Source organism: Crocuta crocuta, unplaced genomic scaffold, assembly GCF_008692635.1.
Source record: "Crocuta crocuta isolate KB4526 unplaced genomic scaffold, BGI_CrCroc_1.0 scaffold317, whole genome shotgun sequence".
NCBI classification, from domain to species: Eukaryota; Metazoa; Chordata; class Mammalia; order Carnivora; family Hyaenidae; genus Crocuta; species Crocuta crocuta.
This window is the reverse complement of record NW_027530984.1, coordinates 5375530-5398954: the sequence shown is the minus strand read 5'-3', so window position 1 is coordinate 5398954 and position 23425 is coordinate 5375530. Positions and strand designations below refer to the sequence as shown.

Here is a 23425-nt window from a genome sequence, read left to right as displayed (position 1 = left end):
TTGTAAAAAAAAAATTAAAATAAAATAAAATATCCTTAAAATAGAGCTACAGGCAACTAATTTGAAAGTACAGTGAAACTTAGTTTTCTGTAAGGGAAATATGGCAAAGAACTTAATTTCCTGAATTATAGAAGGATAAACAATATTTTTGGCTTCTGTTTTAATCATTGGTGAAAATTTGCCATATGATTATTCCATTTTCTAGGCTTGATACATACTAAATATGATAGAATCTTTCTTAGATAAATCATAATATTATAGGGTCTTAAGCTTGTCTTTGTGATTATCAGTGATTATTATTGAGGAGATGGAGATGAGGGGGCTGAATGTACCTGAAGGGGTTTTTTTTTTGTATATTTGTTAAATAGCTTGTATCTTTTTTAATGCTTATTTTACTTTGAGAGAGTGAGAGAGAACCTGTGTGCACACACAGGAGTGGGAGGCAGGAGAGAGAATTACAAGCAGCCTCCATGCTGTAAGTGCAGAGCCTGACATGGGGCTCGAACTCAAGAATCATGGCATTATGACCTGAGCCAAAATTTAGAGTCAGACAATTAACTGACTGAGCCACCCGGAGGCACCTAAATAGCTTGTATTTTTAATCAGTTGTTTAATAGTAGGAAAAATCAAGTGAAAAAATGGTAACTACCACTTGAGAATTTATTGTACTATATATCTTGGTCAATTTTTAAAAATGACTTTTTGGATTACCAACATTTGTTAATTTATGAAAGATTTAATAAGGGATAAGCAAACCTATTCTTATGATTGATAAAGTCCTTAAGTGAGCTGAAGAGAGAAGTTGTTTGTTGTTGTGTAAGAATTCTTGAGCTGCAAATGTATCCAACCCTTAAAAAATTTTTTTTAATGTTTATTCATTTTTTGAAAGAGACAGAGAGAGAGACAGAGCATGAGTGGGGGAGGGGCAGTGAGAGGGAGACACAGAATCCAAAGCCGGCTCCAGATTCTGGGCTGTCAGCACAGAACCTGACGCAGGTCTCGAACTCATGAACCATGAGATCATGACCTGGCCGCAGTCGGACGCTTACCTGACTGAGCCACCCAGGCGCCCCACTCCAGTCCTTTTAAAACTTACTTGGGCAAAAAAAAAAGGAAGTTACTGATGCCTGTGATTCTAATTTAGGATAGCAAAGGACTCCAGGATACCTGGAATTTGAGCCAAGAATGTCACCAAGACTGTTTTCCTCTATTCTCATCTCTAACGTTCAGCTCTATTTTCTCCTAATGTAGAGCAGCTCCCTTCTTTGTAGTGGCAACATGGATGCGGACTCCTCCCCCTCCTCCCTAATGTATCTCAAATTTCAGCTAACCATTAGAGAGGGACTGCACTGCTCGTTTCCCCTTATTCCACATTGGAATTGGGTGTTCCTGATTTAGGTTATTTTTCCATTCTATGACCGTGAGATAAGGCCTGTTATTTGCTAAAATCTCTTGGTTGGATTTGGGGGAAGAACAGTTTCCTTAAGGAATGCTAGCATGTAAAATGATCTCTGTCCTCTATACTCTTAAAGAACTTTTTATTTGCTTTGCTCCCAGTCATCCAATTTTTTTTTTTTTAATGCTTTAAGAGATGTTGTTATAACATTGAACTCCTTCTTAATGCCAAATGTTCTGGTTGAGTTACTGAATAACAGTCTATATGAATAACCTAAGCCAGGGGTTGGGAAGCTTTCTGTAACATTTCCAGATAGTAAACCTTTTCAAGTTTGTGGGCCATATGAGTCTCTTTGGCAACTGCTCAGCTCTATGTGGTCATATGAGAACAGCCAAGGACAATATGGAAATGATTGGACATGCTATGTTCCGATATAATTTTATATATATATATATATAAAATCAGGTGATGGGCCAGATTTGAGCTGTGGGCTATATTGCCAGCCCCTTATCTGGACAATACATAGGAACTCCAAGAAACTTATATTAAAATATAAGTTTCAGTGCATTGAATCCCATTAATCACTGGTGTTCAGTAACTTTGTCAGAACTGGATTTGTATAGGAGATGGGTTAAGTGAAGTAAGAATGTGTTTGTGTATGTATGTATTAAAATCTTATTGAGAACTTTGTTAGAATACACTTATTTCCATGCACACCTCTCAGTTTCCAATTTAGTATGTGGGTTTGCAGTATACATACTTTGAAAAAGTTGGCAGAGATGCTTCTTATAAACTCTCATATTTTGTTCCCCATTCACTGATACATACTTGATATGTGGGAAAAGTTTTACTACAGGAGGAGGAAGGAGGCTAATTTGACATTTAATGTATTAGGCATTGTACTGATGGCTATTCATGTTATCTCTTTGGTTTGATAGATCACAATAATGGTAATTGTTAATGTTTATCAGATAACCATGAACTAGTCACTATCCTGAACAGTTCTGTGTATATATTCATTCATTTAATTCTTAAACTTTTTTATACCTATTGTAAATGAGGAAATGGAGGCATAGAGAGGGTAAGTAACTTTCTGGTGTCAGTACTGAATTTGAATCCAAGTTCAAACTGTTTGAATTTAGTTGCTCCATTTTAAAAGTGCTGCACAGTGTGATAGTAATAATACATTTATAGAGTTGATTGAATATTATTTGCCAAGGCACTGGTTAGCAATGCCCAGGGATTGCAAATGCCCTTATTTACTTTTTAAAAAGTTCTTAGGGTTTTTAATAGACTTTATTTTTTAGCCTAGTTTCGAGTTCACGGCAAAACTGAGCAGGAAGTACACAGATTTCCCATATACTGGCTGCCTACACACCTGCATCACCCTCCCTGTCAATATCCTGTATCATTGACATTTGTTACAGTTTATGAGCCTACCCTGAAAGTCCACACTTAACCCTAGGGTTCACTTTTGGCATACATTCTATGGGTTTTGACAAATGTATAATGCATCCACTGTTAACAGTAGTATACGGAATAGTTTCTATGCTCTGCCTGTTCATCCCTCCCGCCCTGCTAACTCTGGCAACCACTGATCTTTTTACTGTTTTCATAGTTTTACTGTTACTGTAATGCCATTTGGAATGTATTTGGAATCACACAGTATGTAGCCTTTTAAGATTGGCTTCTTTACTTAGTAATATACATTTAAGTTTCCTCCGTGTTTTTTCACAGCTTGAGAGCTCATTTCTTTTTTAATGCTAAATACTGTTCCATTATCTGGATGTACCGTAGTTTAGTTATTCATTCAGGTACTGAAAGACATTTTGGTTATTTCTGTGTACTGCTCATTTACTTTTTACCGTTCTGCAAAGTAGGTCTTATTGAACTGCTTACCAGATTAGGAAGCAGAGTCAGAGGTGAAGTAATTTATTCAAGTTCGCATCATTAGCTGTTGGCAGAATTTATATTAGAATCTAAACACTCTGACTCCAAATTCATAATCCGCATATATACTCTGCCATATAATTTTGTAGGTCAAAACACAAATTACTTTTGATTATATTATAGAAAAACTATCAAGAGTTACAATTAACTTTTATTGTTAAAGAAGTTAGGGGAGGACTCAGTTTTGGCAGTTGCTGTAAGGCTACTTTGAGCAATTGACTTGAAATCCTAAAACTGGATTTTCATAAAAACAGTTTCAAAATATTTGTTAATTCAGTTTATGTCCTTTTTTTCTTTTTTCTGCTTACTCTAAACTCATAAGAGAAAATATGTTTTCATTAATAAAATCCCTTGAAAAGAAATGAAATACTAGGTGTGGATCGGGAGAGGGTTTGGTGGGGTTGGAGATAAGTATTCTTAGCATTAAATCTTTGGAAGTAGCTAGCTGATGAGAGGACAAGTGTTGCTGGCTTGAGTCTAGGCACCTCGGTGGTAAACCTTTTTGAAGAGTCCCACTATCATTTGTGTTACCACCCTTCACTGTAATTATAAATAGTTCTGTCCATTTGTAATTCTGTGACTGTGATTGTGAATAAACTATAGACATTCTTTCTAAGAGAATTTTGCTTTCTGATTGAACACCCAATATGAATATCTGAGATCTTTCAGCTCTTTGTGTAAGAAGTTAATTAAGTTGATTTCATTAAGTTTCCATTATCTAAACTTGTTTTTACCTTACTTGTCTTCTTTTTTCCTGTAGATAATTGAATGTAACCAAATCCAAACTTGGGGGAAAAAAATTTGACAAACTAGAATCTAGCAGTATAAGATAGCAGACCAAATAAAAACAAAACTTTCTGAACTATCATCCTAACATCTGATGTATCCTATATTGTTGAATAATATATGTGAATTTTCAGGGTATCAGAAATTTAAATTCCAGTATGGGTTTTTGGCTTCTACAAAACTTGGCACATGATTATTGTTAAAAAATTAAGGAGTACAGAAGGTATGTAGAGAAGGTAAAATATATAACCAATGCATTTTTTTCTCAATACACTTAGGACATAGTTCTATCTTAGCGTATAATTATCTTTCCCATTTTTTGCAATGTCTAGACCTGCCTTGTTTAATGTGGTAGCCACCACCAATGACATATGGAAATTTAAGTTTAAATTCATTAGAATGAGAATAATTAAAAGTTCAGCTTTTCAGTCACATTAGGTTTCAAGTGTTTATTGGCTATGTGTGGCTAGCAACTACTGTTTGAGATAGCTCAGAAATGTAGAGTATGTCCATTATTGCAGAAAGCTCTATTGCACAACACTGATCTGGATGGGTTTTTGTTTGTTTTTTTGAGAGAGAGAGACAAGAAGGACACAAGTGGGGGAGGGGCAAAGAGAGAGGAAGAGAAAATCATTTTCAATTAGAATTTTTTTTAATATTTATTTTTGAGAGAGTGAGAAAAGCGTGAGGGCGGTGGGGCAAACAGAGAGGAAGAGTGAGACAATCTGAAGCAGTCTCCAATCTGAGCTGTCAGGACAGAGATGGACAGGGGCTCAAACCCACAAAGTGCGATATTGTGACCAAAGTTGAGGATGCTTAACTGACTGAGCCACCAAAGTGCCCTGAGAATCCTTTTTNCCTTTTTTTTTTTTTTTAGTTTTATTTATTTATTTTGAGAGAGAGGGAGAGCAAGGGAGAGGAAGAGAGAGAGGGAGAGAGAATCCTGAGCAGTCCCCACATTGTCCGTTCAGAGCCTGATGTACGGCTTGAACCCATGAACCGTGACCTGAGCTGATATCAAGAGTCAGACATTTAACCAACTGAGCCAACCTAGGTGCTCCTGGATGAGTTTTTAAAAATGTGTATGCTTTTTAAAAATATGTTTTTACTGCAGAACCATTTTTGTTGAAGCATGTTTTATTTATGATAAATTGAATAAATTAAAAAATTTTAAGTTGGTAATTTTTCTTTAACTTAAGCTTTTTATTTTAAGATCATTTAGATTCACATGCAGTTGTAAGAAAAAGTGCAGAGAGATCTTGTGTACCCATTACCCAGGGTCTCTCAATGGTAACACCTTGTAGAATTATAGAGTAATATCACAACTGGGAGATTGATAGTGAATCACTGAAGATACAGAACATTTCCATCACCACAGAGATCCTTTGTGTTGCCTTTGTATACCATGCAATCTATTATCCTTTTCTGTAGTTTTTGTAATTTTAGGAATGTTATTTAAATGGAATAGTGGTTTGTAACCTTATGGGGTTGGCTTTTTTTTAATCAGCATAATTTCTCTGGAGATTCATCTGGTTGTAACGGGCATCATCAGTTTGTTCCTTGTTATTACTGTGTAGTCTATGGATGTACTACAGTTTGTTTAACCATTTACTTATTGACAGATGTCTGGATTGTTTACAGTTTTGGGTTATTATAATTCAAGCTACTTTAACCATTTGTGTGCAGGTCCTTGTGTAAACATAAGTGTTCATTTCTCTGGGATAAATGCCCAGGAGTGCAATTACTAGGTTATATGTTAGTTGTACATCAGTGTTTTAAGGAAACTGTCAAGCTGTTTTCCAGAGTGGCTGTAACACCCAGCAGTGTGTGAGTGATCTGATCTCTGCATCCTCACCCACATTTGGTGTTGATGTTTTCTGATTTTCACCCATTTTAATAGGTATATGATTATAAGTCATTGTGGTGTTAATTTGCATTTCCATAATGGCTAATGATGCCAACTATGTTTACATGTGCTTATTTGCCATCTTTATATCCTCTTGGGTGAAATATGTCTTTATATCCTCTTGGGTGAAATCTTTATATCCTCTTTGTTTGCTAGGATATACATAATGGTGGCTTAAATAATGGAAATTTATTTCTCATAGTTCTCAATGCTGGGAGTCCAAGATCAAGGTATTAACAGGTTTGGTTTCTTCTGAGGTCCCGCTCTTTAGCTTATAGATGTCTACCCTCTTGCTGTGTCATCACATGGTTTCTCCTCTGTGCTCACAGCGCCCCTGGTGTCTGTGTCCAGATATCCTCTTCTTTAAGGACACCAGTTAGATTGGATTAGGGTTTACCCTGATGACCTCATTTAAACTTAATTCCTTCTTTAAAGAAGGCCTGCTCCAAATAGAGTAACATTCTGAGGTAATGGCAGCTGGGCTTCAACAAATGGATTTTTGGGGGACACAATTCAGTCCATAACAGTGTTTTTTGCCAGTTTTTTTTCCAACTGATTATTTTACTGGTGAGTTTTGAGAGTTTTTAATATATTAGTTTGCAAAGATTTTCTCCCAGTCTGTAGCTTGTCTTTTCAACCTCAGCAAGGTCTTTCTCAGAGCATAAGTTCAAATTTTGATGAGGTACAGTTTATACATTTTTACTTTTATGGGCTGTATTTTTTCTGTCAAGTCTAAGATTCCCCTTGCCTAGTCATAGATCTCAAAGATTTTTTTTACAGTTTATAGTTTCATTGAAACATTGAAGTTCAGGATCAGTTATGAGTTATTTTTTTTGCATAAAGCGTGAGAATTAGGTTGGGGTTTTTTTTTCCCCCCTGTAAATGTCCAGCTGCCTCAATACCAGTTGTTGAAAAGCTTATCTTTCCTCCATTGAATTGCTTTTACATTGTTGTCAGAAATCAGTTGAACATATTTGTGTGTGTTTAATTCTGGGTTCTGCTTTTTTGATCTATATATGTGTCCCTCAGGCAACACTATACCATCTTGATTACTATAGCTATATAGTATTTCTTGAAATTGAGTGACTGCTTTCTTTACTAATCTTTTTCAGAATTATTTTAGCTATTTTGCCTTCCTATATAAATTTTAGAATAACCTTGTCTACATCTACAAAAAATCTTGCTAGGATTTTGATAGGAATTGCATTAAACTTGTATATCAGTATGGGGAGAATTGACATCTTTACCACGTTAAGTCTTCCAATCCATGAATGTGGTATGTCTGTCTATTTAATTAGATCTTTGATTTCTTTCTTCAGTGTTTCGTGGTTTTCAGCATAAAAGTACTGTATATGTTTAGTTACACTAAAAAAGTATTGTATATGTTTAGTTATACTAATTTCCATCCTCTCAGGCTGACTTATGGCATCTCTCCAACAGTTCTCATACTCCTACTTCATCAGTTTTTAGCTTTATCAGATTATATGTACTAGTGATCATTTCTCTCATCTAAAAAGAATCCCCAAACCAAACCATATTTTCTTTTGATCCCACTTACCCTCTGTCTTCTGCCATATTTCTTTGCTCTTCTTTATAGCAAAACTTCTCAGAAAAGTTACTTGTATTTGCTGTTCCCAGTTCCTTTCCCTCTCATCTCATATTTAATCAATCCAGACTGGCATATGCCCTACCTTGTCAGAGTAAAGCAGCGTTTATCTTGCTAAATCCATTGGTCAGCATGTGATTCTTACCTTCTAGACTTTTTGCATTGATATGTCGATTTCTCCTGGATAAACTTTCTTCACTTTGCTTCAGGGAAATACAGATGAAAAAAAGTTGTAAATACAGTACCCATCAGATTTCCTAAAAATGAAGTCTTGTAAATCTAAGTATAGTGAAAGGAAAACTGCATTGCTAGTGAAGAGTGTAAATTGGCACTACCTTGTTAGAAAGTAATTTAATGATAGTAACTTGAAGATACTCAAAGTCCTTTTATCCACAAGTTCTAATACTAGGTGTTTACCCCAGAGAAACTTTTACAGGTAAGGTCTGTATAAGATTGTTCATTGTAGTATGGTTTATGGTAACAGAAAGTCTCAGGGAAATGTATGTTGTTTATTCATTTAATGACGTACCATCTAGCAGTTGCATTGAGTAAACTGGAACTACGTCTGTCAGCACACAAAAATGTAAGAAGCGTAACGTTATGTGAAAAATACTATGTATGAAAAGATAAATGCTTTATGATGTATTTGTATATAATAAGATAGTAAGTGGAACTTTTCTTGTCATCTAAGCATTTTCCCTGGAGCTCAAAGCTGAGGACAGTAGCTGACAAAGGACCCCTGTAGTGTAAATAGAGACGCTGAACTTGTGGGAAGTGGCCATGCTTTGTCCTGGAACTCTACTACCTCCAGCTTATACAAAATAGAGACTTTACTGGGGGGAAGGCCTCTTTGAAGAGTTATCAACCCAAAAAGGAGTACTGTAGTGTTTGTATTGTCCTCTGGGGGTTGCAAACAATTTCTCTGAAAGACTGGGGCACTTTTCAGGAGGGAAAATGTATGTGTATCTATGGCTGGATATCTGCTGGGTTGTAGAAAATAGGCCTCCCTTGGGATGCTGTCTTGTTAGAGAATTCATGGAAAAGTGTGATTTGGGTCCCCTGGAGTTTTTGAGGGCCCAGGCTCTGGGGGCTGCTGTTGCTTTCCTGGGGAAGCATAAGGATAAAGGATACATAAAATAGCCTTACAGTGCAAGAGCTGGAGACAGGGCTTCCTCTGTGTGTGCAGTGATGTTAAGAGTATTTCCTTTGGACCAGGCAAACACTTTAGAGGCTCTATAGATAGGCTAGGGCCATCATGAAACAAACTTAACAAAGGAAAGTTTTCTGTTTGACATAAGGAAGGAGGAGTTTTAGAAGTGAGCTAGAGAATGCTTGTTTTATACCAGAAAATGTTACAGAGGGAGGTTCTGTCAGAGAAAACCAGAGCTGGACAATAGTTAGAGTGGTAAAAATGAATTTCATTCAGGAACTACTGCAATAGGGAGGAAAGAAGCCCCTCAGAACTGGGCTCCGTTCTGAGTACAGCAAGGACAGTTGGGGGTTTATAACAGAATGAGAGGCTCAGTGGATGGGAATTCTAACAGAAGACATCAAGGGGATTCTTGCTGAAAGCTGAACTATGCATTCCTGGAAAGGATATGGGGAATGAGGGTGAGGCCTAGTTGAGAAGAGGGCTCAGAGGACTCTGACCAACGTTTGTTTGAGAGTTACTCTGTCCTTGTGGAGTTAATTTCAGAAATCTGAATGTTCACAGGAGAGAGCTACATTATCACCAGTGATTGAGGGTATTTTACAGCCAAGAGAAAACTACAGACAGCACCAGCTTATGTAATATGAACTTGCCTCTGTCCTATGGTAAGCAGAATGATGGCCTCCCAAAGATGTCAAGTCTTAATCTCTGGAACTTCTGTTACTTTATGAAAGGAAAAGAGCCTTTAGAGATAATTAAATTAAGGGTCTTGCGATGGGGAAGTTATCTTAGATATCCAGGCAGACACTGATTACAATCATGTGTATCCTTATAAAAGGGAGGCAGAAGGAGATTTGAACACACACATGCGCGCGCGCGCACACACACACACACACACACACAGAAGGCTGTAGGAAGCAGACTGGAGAGATTCAGAGCTGCTGGCCTGGAATGTTAGTGTTATTGCTACAACCCTAGGAATGCCAGAAGCCACCAAAGCTGCAAGAGGCAAAGAATGGCTTCTACCCTATTGCCTCCTCAGGGAGCATGGCCCTATTGACACCTTGTGATACTGATGTTTGATTTTGGACTTCTTACCTCCAGAACTATAAGATCATATATTTGTGTTGGTTTAAGCCACTAAGTTTGTGGTAACCTATTACACCTGCCACAGGAAATTAACACACCATCACACTGTACTGTAATTATTATTTGTAGAGCAGTGAGAACACAGAAAACTGGATCGCTGACTCTGCCCGAGGGAAACAGGCTATGATGACATTTGAATTGTGAATTGAAGGATTTGTAAAAGATTGCCAGATCTGAGATGGGGTGTGCTTTTTAAGTAGAATAGCCAACATGAGCAAAAGGGCACTGAGGTTTTCAATATACATAACTTCTTGGAATGACTGTTAAACTTATAGGATGCTGGGACATGTAGGTGGCTCAGTTGGTTAAATGTCAGGCTTCTGCCCTGGTCATGATCTCACAGGCTCTCTGCTGTCAGCTCAGAGCCTGCTTGGGATCCTGTGTCTCCCTCTGTCTCTGCCCCTCTTCTGCTCACACTCTTTCTCTCAAGAATAAACATTAAATAAACAAAAACATGTAGGATGCTTGGAAGGAAATGGTGGATACTAAAGCTGGAAGAAGTTGGGGCCAATTCATGCAATTTTGCATGATTACTGAAATGTTACTGTTTTACCCTATGTACATGATTATAAGGGTTTTAAGCAAGGGAGTGATTGAAACAGCAAGGTAGACAGACTATTTGAGAAAGTATTGTAGAGGCAAAGACAGAAAAGAACTGATGAATTTGTTTGGAGAAAAGTAATAAGACTTGGCAGCTAATTAATTAACACCTGAAGTTTTGGGAGACTGAATCAAGATTGAATGAGATTTAGTATGGACATTTTGATAGTTGGAAATGCCTTTTAGTAAATCAGGAAGGAGGAAAAATATATTGTGGATGTGGTGAGGAGGAAAAAAAAGTCATTAGATGATCTTTTAAAATTGTGTATCTTATCTGTAATCTTGTTCAGAACTTCCTGATTGTTACCTACTGAACTAGATGCCTGAGTGCCTTTGTTTATTGTCAATTGAAGATGCGATTTGTGCATTTTTTCTTTTAGGCTTTTCAGTGTTTCTTTGCTATCATATTTGCAATATGGTAATTAAATTTAAAACCTAATGTACACGTGTATTTGACTCATATACATTTAAAAAACAAACAACAACTTATATTGCTTAAAAGGTACTTCCTCAGAATTTGCCACACATGGGACATTTTGTGTCTGCCCTATAGCTTTCTGTTTTTAGTATATGTGCTGCTGAAGCAAGCACTGTCATATAGCTTTCTGGAGCAGAGTTGGAAATGTGGCCAGCACGTTAGCTTGGACTACTGGTGAGAAGAGTTGGCTGTGTGTGTGAAAGGCAGGAAGGAGAGAAGGTGACTTTCATAAGATTTTCAGGCCAACTAAGAGATATATTAAAAGAATGCTGGTCAGAATCTTGGAGTTGGAAGATAAAATTGACAATTAATCTCTAGTGAAATATGAAATTTGACTTGTCATAGTTGACGGTCCGATGGTCAAGAGAATGTTAGGAGAAGACTAAGAAGGGAATGCCTAAGAAATAACATCTGTAAAGGAAATGTAAGATTAACCTAAATGTTCAAGTGGGAGATGTTTCAATATGTCAGTTTAATAATTAAATATTTTGTAATGGTTAAAAGCATGACTTATAAAAACTACCTATAATGGCATGAAGAAACGTAAAACGGAAGAATATAAAATATGAGTACTATAATTACAGACTACATAAAAATTTTTGGACAAATAAAGATTATATAGTAGTGTTGAAAGACAATTTTTTAAAAAATTAGGTTAAATTAGAAAACAACATTTTCTCCTAAAAACATGTTACTCCAGTCTAATAATAAAAAAAAATCAGACAAATCCCAGTTGAGAGTCATTTTGTAAAATACTCAAAACTGTCAAGATCATCAAAAACAAGGAAAGTCTGAGAAGTTATTAAAGCCAAGGGAAGCCTAGGGAGTCATGACAACTTAATGTAATGTGATATCTTAGATGGGATCCTGGAAGAGAAAAAGGATACTATGTAAAAGCTAAGGAAATCTGAATAAAGTATAGACCTCAGTTAATAATAATAATGTATCAATATTGGTTCATTTAATTGTAGCAAATATGGCATACTAATGTTAGGTGTTAATATTAGTGGAAACTGGTTGTATAGAATATGAAAACTTTGCATTGTAAATCTGAAACTATTCTGAATAAAAATCCTAAAAATAAAGTTGATTTCTAAGAAGGTAGGAAAGGGAGAAAAATACACATGTAGGCATTTATTCATCAAATGTCTGTGGAAGGAAAAAAAAGTATGCCAACTATATGTGTATATATACATGTATATATATATATACGCAACTATGTATGTATATATACATGTATATATATATACACAACTATATATATATATAGTTAAAAGTTACAAATATTTGTATACATATGGATTAATTCCAGAGGGAAATAAAGTGAAAACCAGTTGTTGTTGTTGTTGTTGTTGTTTTATTTTTAATTTTATTTTTGAGAGAGAGAGAGAGACAGCACGGGAGGTGCGGGGTGGGAGGGGCAGAGAGAGAGGGAGACACAGAATCTGAAGCAGGCTCCAGGCTCTGAGCTGTTGGCACAGAGCCTGAGCCTGACGTGGGACTTGAACTCACAGACCGTGATGAGATCGTGACTTGAGCTGTGAGATCATGATGCTTAACCGACTGAGCCACCCATATACCCCTGAAAAACAGTTTTTAAAGAAGCTAGGTGATGAACATTTTCCTACTCTAAAGTTTGTTGGAAGCCAGCAAGTTTAATTTGATAGTTTGGATTGAGGGGATGTTGGTACTACTACAGTATGAGAGAACTTGTGAGTCAGGTTGGACTCTATTAGAAGCAACAATCATTAAAAAGAAAAAAAGAAAAGAATCAACAATCATGTAGTGTTAGCCAGGGATTTAGGATCACAGGAGAACATGTAATAAATAGGATCTATTGCTTACTGAAAAAATTTGATTTGAAATCTTTCCATTGTATAATCAAATCGTTTTTGTCTATATCTGTTAGTAGAGTGCAGCAAAAAAAAAATTAGGCAGAATTCTGTCTTGCGTGTAGTGCCATCTGCTGGCACTATTAACTAAATACATTTAAAAATCATTTTATAATCATGTAATGGCTACTGGTTTTCCTTATTCTTTGTTCCCTTGGTTACATTTGTTTTATTCTTATGCTGTCTTTTTAAATATATAATTGATATTCCTTTTAAAAAATTCCTTATGGTATCCATAGAATTTAGCTCATCACTACCTCAGGTTTTTGCTTTTTTTAATATATAATTGATATTCCTTTTTAAAAACTCCTTATGGTATCCATAGAATTTAGCTCATCAGTACCTCAGGTTTTATGCTGTCTTTTTTAAATATATAATTGATACTCCTTTTTTAAAATTCCTTATGGTATCCATAGAATTAAGCTCATCACTACCTCAGGTTTTAAGTGACATTTGGTTTGTCAATTTTAGCTGAGACTTGGAAGTAAGTCAAATGTACATAGACCTTTTTTCCTTTCCTTTGTTCCTGTCAGAAACCCTTTATACTGTTCTAATTTTATCTCTTACATTTAATGGAATTAAATTTGAGCGACTCAGTATTATATAATTAAGTACATTTCACTTCTAGATTCAGAATTTATCCTATTCCAGTGATACCTGACAGCAGACATTTACACGGTGCAAGTCACAGGCATATACTTAATCCCTGCTGGTTTGTTAATTCACTGTGTATGTGAACTGTGCACCAAAGACAGGCAGGTAACATGGGCCTTAGAGGTAATGGGTATATGCCCTACAATGCTGTTAAATTGATTTCTCCCTCTTCTTGGGGGGGAGGTTTGGAATTACGGCATGTTTTCATCTGTCTTGCTCTCTCCTCTCTCTCCAGCAATTGTATTTTGCCCCCTTTGAATTCTTTTCATATACTTTGCCTGTTTTGTCAAATATGATGTTATTCATACTTTTCTCAGAGCTTGGTGTATGGCCAGAGAGTCCAGAACAGTCAGAAGAGTCCAGGGAGTACACACACTCCCCAAGAACAGGAAGATGCATCCTTCTCTCACCAGGTGAACCATCCTTCTCTCACATTGGTATCTGTATGTTCTCATGGGGAGTGTGGCTGACTGGCTGACTGGGAGGCCTTTGTTTGTGCTGCCCTGAATTCTCTGTGTGGACCTGTTGTTTTCAGACACATTTCAGTATCGTCTGCCATTAAGGAAACTATATCCTTGGCTGTATTTGTTACTATCATTAAGCATATTAGCCTTTATGTTGGAGATTGCTAATTTTTTTAAGTAGGTTTTTTTTTTTTTTTGAGCTTATTTATTTTGAGAGAGAGAGTATGCATGTGAACATGAGCAGGAAAGGGGCAGAGAGAGAGGCAGTGAAAATCCCAAGCAGGCTCCATGCTGACAGGAGTGTGGTGGAGCTCACAAACCTTGAGATCATGACCTGAGCCAAAACCAAGAGTCAGACCCTCAACCAGCTGAGCCACCCAGATGCCCCCCTCCCACTTCTGCTTTTTAAAATGAATGTAACCTAAAGATTTAATAAGTCTGGCATTTTAAGAAAGTTAACTAGATTGCACACAGACACTTGGTAACTAGTTGGTTGGTTATATTCCATCTGGACACGTGAGTAAGTGTGTACTGTGGCATCTATCATCTTGATACACAAGCCAGCATTTGTCTGTATCTGCTGTGTGAGTTTCAGTTCTGTCATGTTGATTTCTCTTCGCAGCAGTGTGCAGTGGCTAAGCTCTCCCAGGTCCTCTCGTTCTTATCTACTGCTTCAGCATTAGACTGGGAAGGTGCGTTCTCTTTCCAGTTCTCGTCAGCAACACCAGGGTTGTAATAAACTTTGGCTGTGAACTGGGAACTTTTTAAGGATCTTCATGTGGCGTAATTTCTTTCCTCCAATACAGAAAATCATCATGTTAGTCTTAGAAGAGATCCTGCAGGACTTGCAATCTAGTAGTTTTTAAACTTTTTTTTAAAAAGCTGCTAATCTTTTTTCAATTAAAGAAATCTTATATAAAACCTGAGTATCTAAAAGACAGGGTAGGTAACAGAGTGCTGTGTTTAAAGAATTGAGAGTAATGAAGCTCTTTGACTCCTTGCTGTTGGTCCTTGAGGCACCTTAGAGGAACTATGACCAGATCTTATTCATCCTACTCTCTCTCTTTTTTGTTATGTTTATTTATTTTTGAGAGAGGAGAGAGCACATGAGAGCTCAGCATATGAGAGCTGGGGAGAGGCAGAGAGTATTCATCCCTCCCTTTTTACAAATAAGGGACTTGAATCCTATAGTAGTGAATTGCCTCACTGGGTGTAGCCTAGATAAGAAAATGGCAGACTTTGAATTCCATAGCCACTCAGTCAAGAACTTTTTCTATTAGCGGCATCACTCAGTGCTCACAATAATTGTATTCTTAATCCCCTTGACCCATTTCACCCATCCCCTCACCAACCTCCCCTCTGGTAACCATCAGTTTGTTCTTAAGAGCCTGTTTTTGGTTTGTCTTTTTTTCTTTGTTTCTTAAATACTACATATGAGTGAAATCTTGTGATGTTTGTCTTTGTCTGACTTATTTCACTTAACATTATAGCCTCTCCATCTGTATTGCTGCAAATGGCAAGATTTCATTCTTTTATGGCTAATATTCCACTGTACATATATACCACATCTTTATTCATCTATCGATGGACACTTGGGCATTTTTATTCTTAGTGACTGAATTTTTTATCACCCTCTTAAACTTCCTCACTGGCCTTACCATGTTCTGGCCTAAGGTTGCAGTACATTGTGTAGGGCTTTATGTACAGCAGGCCAGACATGCTCTGTGTTTTGCTGTCATAAAAAAAGAAACATAGTTGAATCTTAGTGCTTTATTATATTGAGGAAGCTGACTATGCATAACAAGTTTTGTATTTTAAATAGAAAATTATAGCATATAAGCTTTGAATGGATGTAATATTCTGTAAAACTGTTTAAAATTAAGAGTGTTGACCTTTTTAGAACTATTTCAATAGATTTACATTTTATCAGAGTTGCCTCATTGTTCCTTACTCACCTCATGGTAGATGCTTAACAAGCCCTTAGCATGAAGGAATATAAGAAAAGATAATATCTGAAAATAATAGAATAGTCTTCATTGGTTTGTTTCTTTACCACCTTAGGGTTTATTTGGCATGTGATGAAAGTTTGAAAACGTTTTAAAGAAACTTTTAAATATTTACTTGAGAGAGAGAGAGAGAGACAGTGTACACATGTGGGGGAGGGGCAGAGAGAGAGAGAGAGATTGTCACAGAACCTGAAGCAGTCTCCAGGCTCTGAGCTGTCAGCACAGATCCTGACAGGGGAGGGCTCGAATCCACAAATTGTGAGATCATGACCTGAGCTGAAGTCGGATGCTCAACCGACTGAGCCACCTAGGCAGCCCTAAAATTTTTTTTTTTTAAGTTTATTTATTTTGAGAGAAAGTGTGAGCAGGGGAGGAGCGGAGAAAGAGGGAGAATCTCAAGCAGGCTCGGTGCTGTCAGTACAGAGCCCTATGGGGGGGCTCAATCAAATTCATGGAAACAGGAGATCATGACCTGAGCCAAAATCACGAGTCGGACACTTAACTGAGCCACACAGGTGCCCCGTGGCATGTGGTAAAGGTTTTAGAGTGTTAGATATGTATAAACTTGTTGAATCACTATGTTGTTCAATTGAAACTAATGTAGTATTGCATGTCCACTATACTCAATAAATCAAAACTAAAAAATAGAATGCTCAAGGTAGGGGCTATGCTGGAATAAAAGACACATTGGTCTGAGAGAATCAGAGTTGATTTGAAGTTAAGAGTTCTGTGGAGCTAAAGATGAATTTCAGTTACAGATTTGTCACTCATTTCTAGTCTGGCAGCTTTCTGTTTTGAGAGTATATACAGGGGGTAGATGTATTTGAACGTGCTTTTTCTCTGAAGAGGACAGATTTCAGAATAAGGTAAAACTTCACCATTTGAATAATGAACATTCTTCAGACAGTGCAGAAGTGGTAGTAAAATATTGAAATGTCGTCTGTATCTCTTTTCTGAACTTCTGCCTTTGTGTAATTTACTCTTTAACAGGAAATCAAACCCCAAAGCCATTATAACCATGGATATGGTGAACCTCTTGGACGGAAAACTCATATTGATGATTACAGCACATGGGACATAGTCAAGGCTACACAGTAAGTTTTTTTGTTATGGTTGTTCTCTCCTTTGCTGTCTGTATTTGAAGTAAGATATAAGCACATGTATTTCTTTCTCTTTATTGAAAATTCTCTATTTGGTGTGATATTGTTTTCATACTTTAGCTCTTTGTAAAAATTTACCATGGCTGATTTAAAGGACTTTGTCTACTCAGTACAATTCCGGGATTCCTTAGGGACAGTTTCTATTAATTGCTCCCTCCTCCCCTCAGTGGGTTATAGTTTCTTGTTCCTTTGCATGTCTTGTAATTTTTTTTGTTGAAAACTAGACTGTCAAAATTATATGAGGTCACAGTTCTAATATCAGATTCTCCTGGGGTTTGTTGTTATTAGTGCTATTTCTAAATTAATTCTGTAAACTCTATATCTTGTCATGTGTGGCCACTGAAGTCTCAGCTCAGTTAGTTAGTGGTAACTAAATGATTGGACAGAAACTACTTTTTTTTTAAGTTTATTTATTTATTTTGAGAGAGACAGAGACAGCTTGAATGGAGGAGGAAGAGGGTGGGAGAGAGGGAGAGGGAGAGAGAGAATCTCAAGCAGGCTTCACACTGTCAGCACAGAACCCAACGTGGGGCTCGAACTCACAAAATTGTGAGATCATGTCCTGAGTTGAAACTGAGAATCAGTTGCTCAACCAACTGAGCCACCCAGGTGCCCCAGAAACTTCTTAAATCCCTAGAACCAGTAAGTCCTGATCTTTGTTGAGGGATTCTCTGGATGGTTTGGACACTTAGTGCTTGCCAGGCACCTTTCCATTGCCTTAGCCTTCACTTTTTGCTTGCCTGGAACCTCAGAGTCAATCTGATGTGAGAGCTTAGGCTTTTCTTAGGTCTTTGTTGAATATGTGCACATAACCTTATGCTGTGCATGGCTTTCTAGATTCCCAGGAATATGTTTGAGCTTTTCAAAGCCCCTATGGATATCTCATTCCTCAGCCTTTCCTTCTTTCCTCAGATTTGTCTGTTTGCCCCAGCTGTTACACATCCTCTCAAGCACCTGTGATGCTAGACATTTGACAGTCCCCAGACAGAAGCTTTTAATGAGTTTAAGTGAGGTTCAGTAGATACGCCTTTCAAGTGGACTCTTCTGGGGAACCACCAAACAGGTCAGACAGTGACCTCTCTTTTGGAATAAGGCTTTGCAAGAACTCCATCCTTGTTCTGCTTACTTTGGTACTAGTGTAAGGGAACCAATGTGAGTTTGCTCCTTGGTGAGTCACAGATACACCAGGTGGAGTTGTCACACTAGGTTAACTATTTGCAGCAAATGAGATCATGGGGAATAACTTGCAAAGCTGTGATGCCCTGAGCAAGGGCGGATGGCTTCCTTTTATTTAGTGCTAAGATGAATATTTAAAAAGAAGGTCTTTGTCATTGTGTATAGAGATGGGCATAAAGTTGCACACACACCTTAAGGAAAAGGAAACCTGCCTGTACATATATTGTATGTTATGTAAAAGAGACATGTGCTCCGGACGCCTGGGTGGCTCAGTTGATTGGGTGGCTGACTTCAGCTCAGGTCATGATCTCATGGTTTGTGGGTTTGTGGGTGACAGCCCCATGAGCTGTCAGCACAGAGCCTGGAGCCTGCTTTGGATTCTATGTCTCCCTCTCTCTCTGCCCTTGCCCCACTCTGTCTCTGTCTCTCTCAAAAATAAATAAACATTAAAAATTTTTTTTAAAAAAAGGCACGCGCTCCTCCTTGGGCGGAGATTTTGATCTTATAATGAGTTAAAGGTAATTGTCAGTCATCCTAGAGGTTATTCCATAGTCTATCTGCGCAAGTGGAATTCAGAGATTATGCTGAAACTTGTCTGGATGGTCTGGGCTGGCTGGAGATCCTGTCTGGGCAGTTGCTATTGCCTGAGGGGTGGTTTTGGTTTCCGTTTCTGAGTTAAGAGATAAGCTGGAAAGAGGAGCTTAAGGAAAAATGTGGGGTGAAGGTTGGGTGAGTTGAAGCAGGTGGGCGCAGTAAAGATCAGGTCTTGGAGTCAAGCCGGTGACGCCAGTACCAGGAATACATTTTTCAAGACTGTTAGGGAGCAGAGAGGCTGGGACTATGATATGTTAAAATACCACAAAGTTCTCTGTTCTTACCGAAATTCAGCTCTTTCTTTTGAATGAATGCTCCTTGATTGTTGAAAGCCTTTTGTTAATTTCCAGATTTCTGAAAGAGTTGATTCTGACAGTTTTTGCCAGTTTTTCATTACTTTTGTGGAGAGACAAACTTTCAAAGTTCCTTAGTTCACTGATGTCACTCTGCCTTCTTGAATGTTAGGTATAGTCAAATATCAAAGCACATTGTGCCACCTGTTAAATACCGATTACACTGTCTTACATTCGTCTTTCCTTTTGAGACTGCTCCTTTTGATATCTCCTTTCTCTCATTTGTGGTTAATATGTTTCACCCAAATGCATCATTTCCATCAGCAAATATACTCCAGTATCTTTGATCTTAAGAAGAAAACAACCACCCTCTTTATCCCTTACATATTCTTTTCAGTTTCATGAAAAGTATCTGTCTGCGGTTTCTACCTCTAAAAACACTCATTTAAATTGTGAAACCTTTCAATCCTACAGTGTAAAATGTAGAGAAGAATATAACTGTCAGATTAAGCAGATGATCCTAACATTTTGCTGTAATTGCTACAGGGTGCTCAGTGTGCTCTCTTCCTTCTCCTCAAGGGAACCTCTCTTGAAAGGGCTGTGAATTATTCTCATGAACATTCCTGTACATTTATTTCTACAAACATCTATAAGAAAATATGCTATTGTAATGCATGCCTAAAATTTATATAAATTGTATTCTATTCTTTTTTTTGAAGCTTATTTATTTATTTTGGGGGAGAGAGAGAGAGAGCGAGCGAGCGAGCAGGGGAGGCCTGAGAGAGAGAGAGGGAGAGAATCCCAAATAGGCTCCACGCTGTTGGTACAGAGCCTGATGGAGGGCTCAAACCCATGAAATGTGAGATCATGACCTGACCAAGAGTCAGTTGCTTAACTAACTGAGCCACCCAGGTGCTTCTAATTATATTCTATTTTACATACCATTTTGCAGCTTTTTTTTAAATAAAAAAACTATATACCATATAGTTTGTAGCTTTTTTTAAAATAAAAAACTATATACTATATTGATTTATCAGTATTGATAAAGACCTAATTTGTTTTATTTTTTGAGGGAGAGGGAGAGAGAGGGCGAGCACAGAGGGACAGAGGGAGAGAGAGAATCATAAGCAAGAGCCCAGTGCAGAGCCCGATGTGGGGCTCAATCTCCTGACAGTGAGATCATGACCTGAGCCAAAATCAAGAGATGGACGCATAATCAACTGAATCACCCAGGTGCCCCAAGGATCTAATTTATTGTTTAACTGCTTTGTATTATCCTGTCATTCTACATAGGGACACCTAAGACTGTTTCTACAGTACTTTTTTAGTATTACAAACATTGCATCAATGAATATCCAGCTATTGCCAAATTGATTTCCAAAGTGGCTTTGCCAATTTGTACTTGAATCTGCAGGAATGAGTTCTTCTTTGACCACTTCTTGCCAAATCCTAGTTTTGTTACACTAATAATTGTCATTTTAATGGTTGTGAAATATTTTTCTGTTTTGATTGACCTTTCTCTGATAACAAATAATGTTGAATATATTTCCTATGTTTATTAGCCATTTGGATTTCTTGCTGTGTGAACTGACATGTTAAATCTTTTATCCATTGTGAGTTCTTATGTCTTTTTAGTAATTGATTTGTAAAAGCTCTTTTATATATTTTGATATGGGAGTCCACAAGAAGTTAGTGGGATATATGTCACCTTAGTGCCCTTCAGAGTCCTATTTTGCTGCTCTCCTAGCCCCTTCATGCCTCCCAGTCATGCAGCTCATCATTCAGTACTCCTCTCCAATGTGTCTAAACCTCAGGGTTTTTTTCTGCAACACTGTGGTAGAACTTCTCCTCTGGAAACCTGGACTTCCACAAGGCTTTCTCATTATGGTGTGGGAGGTTGTCTAACACAGTGTTGTTCAGGGTTCCCAGACCATTGCCAAGAAGGACTGTAGCAAGATCAAGGGCCACTGCAGGGTCATTGTTTGGCCACTGAGGTCTGTATGCCTATTACCCAGCACGTGGGTGGAAGAGACTTCTCATCTCCCTTCTAGTGTGGTACTGGATCCCACAACTCCTGCAGACGCACTTCTGTCCACAAACAGATGCCAAATAATTGTTGTTGGAAGGGGGACAAAACGATGGATGTCTTATACTACTCTAATGCTGATGTCAGTCTGGTCCATTTCATCTTGTATGATATATATTGTTTTAATCATTTCTTAGTCTTTGCAGTTAACTTAGCTATTTTTGGTCTTTTACTCTCACAAATGAATTTTATTTCTTTTCTTTTTTTTAATGTTTATTTTTGAGAGTGAGGGGAGGGAGACATAGAGTGAAAGGAGGGAAGGGACAGAGAGAGGGAGACACAGAATCTGAAGCAGGCTCCATGCTCTGAGCAATGTGCGGTCTGAACTTACTGACCGCGAGATCATGACCTGAGCTAAAGTTGGACACTTAACTGATTGAGCCACCGAGACGCCTCCACAAATGAAATTTAGGTGCTACTTGAGAAATTCATGAGATACTCATTTGGAATTTTAATCAGAATTTCATTGAATCTGTAGATTAATATGGGGGAAATTGGTGTATATATTTGTCCTAAGTATTATTTATAGTGAGAGCAGTATAATTAAATATACTTTCTCATTATTATTTTAGATGATTTAACATTTCATATCATAATGATATGGAAATCTGATTCTAAATATATTTTACTTAGATACTTTGGGGTTTTTTTGGCTGAAGAAAGATAACCTCACAAAGATACATAATTCCCTGATGAAAGAATTATAGTCTATGCTACATTTACTAAGTCACAGTAATTATTTTTCAGTATTATTCACTAAGCAAATATTTTACTGAATTTTAACTAAAATACCCATTTTTTAATGACAGTTACTGCAATTGATTCAGGTTCTGACATTTTTATAATTACTATAAATGTGTTTATACATGTTAGAAAATTATGTCAAAAAATTTTAGCACATCCACATGAGAAAGCTTTGATAGGCAATATATTTAGATCTTTCAGAAACTATGTTAGGTAATGATGCAAACATCGTCAACCATACAGTTTTTAAAAACTATTCTCTTTATAGCAAGTTTTCTCCTAAAGTAGAAGTAGTTATTTCCTCACTGTGTCTAAAATACCCTTTTGCCTTGAAGGGGAACAGACCAAATACCCTTATCCATTTTAAGAATATATGGTTGATAGTACAGTGTGCACTCATTTGCTGACACTACCCCTCTCAGCCCCCGTCCCCCCTAAAGCCAGTAAATTTGAAATACTTTTCTTTTTTGTTAGAGGGAAAATGCAGTTCACTTCTTTGTATGGTTAAGAAGATTTTTGGGGCACCTGGTTGGCTCAGTCAGAGGAATGTGAGACTCATGATCTCTGAGTTGTGAGTTTGAGCCCCACATTGGGTGTAGCAATTACATACATACATACATATATACATAAACTAAAAAAAAAAGAAAAGATTTTCATGATGACTTATCTCAGTTAAAGTAGTTAAATTGTGAGGTAGATTCTGCTTTTTAAGGTAATGTGTCTAGTTCATTTAACTAAGCACATGTAGGCAGTTTTCTGTAAAGAACATAGAACTTAAGGTACCATTATCATCTCCTCTGAATTGTGAAACTCTTGCTCTTCACTTTGGTTGATTACCTTGCGCACATGTACATATACAGTACAGAGCCAGTGAGGGAAGTAGTGTGAAGCCTCTGTTAAATATTAGTGAAGCTTAATTAGTTACCTATGGCATGAATATAGGTAGACATTTTAATATTTGCTTCTAGTGTCCCATTATTGTGCCACCCTTCCCCCACCCTCTCCCTGTGGTATGCCTTCCCCATTTTGGAGACCAGTCTAATTAAGAAATTACTAGTATAGTCAAAGCTCATTTAAATTTGTTTTTGTGCCTCATATTTCCAAGGACATGATATTTTGTTCAGAATAAAGCTGGTGGTTGTTGAGGCTCCATGGTGGATTCTTGGTGGTTTATTATACTGGTCTTTACATTTTTGCTTATGTTTGAAATTTTTCATAATAAAAAGTTCAAAAACTTTATGTAGCCAAACTGTTCAAAAGCTGAAAGGGAGGGTAGGATCAGGCTCTCTGCAAGTGCTTATCTTCTTTACCAAATAAAAACATCTTTTCTAGCAG

The 23425-nt window shown here is 37.3% G+C and overlaps 1 protein-coding gene across 1 annotated transcript in view; it reads left to right on the top strand.

Moving 5' to 3' along the window:
• Nucleotides 1–23425, top strand: part of ZDHHC17 (zDHHC palmitoyltransferase 17) — an 85385-nt gene that overhangs the window by 5990 nt on the left and 55970 nt on the right. Inside the window, exons 2-3 of the mRNA XM_077770211.1 lie at nucleotides 13885–13980; nucleotides 17028–17131. Of these exons, the coding sequence (XP_077626337.1) occupies nucleotides 13885–13980; nucleotides 17028–17131 (200 nt within the window). The remainder of the gene's footprint in view (nucleotides 1–13884; nucleotides 13981–17027; nucleotides 17132–23425) is intronic.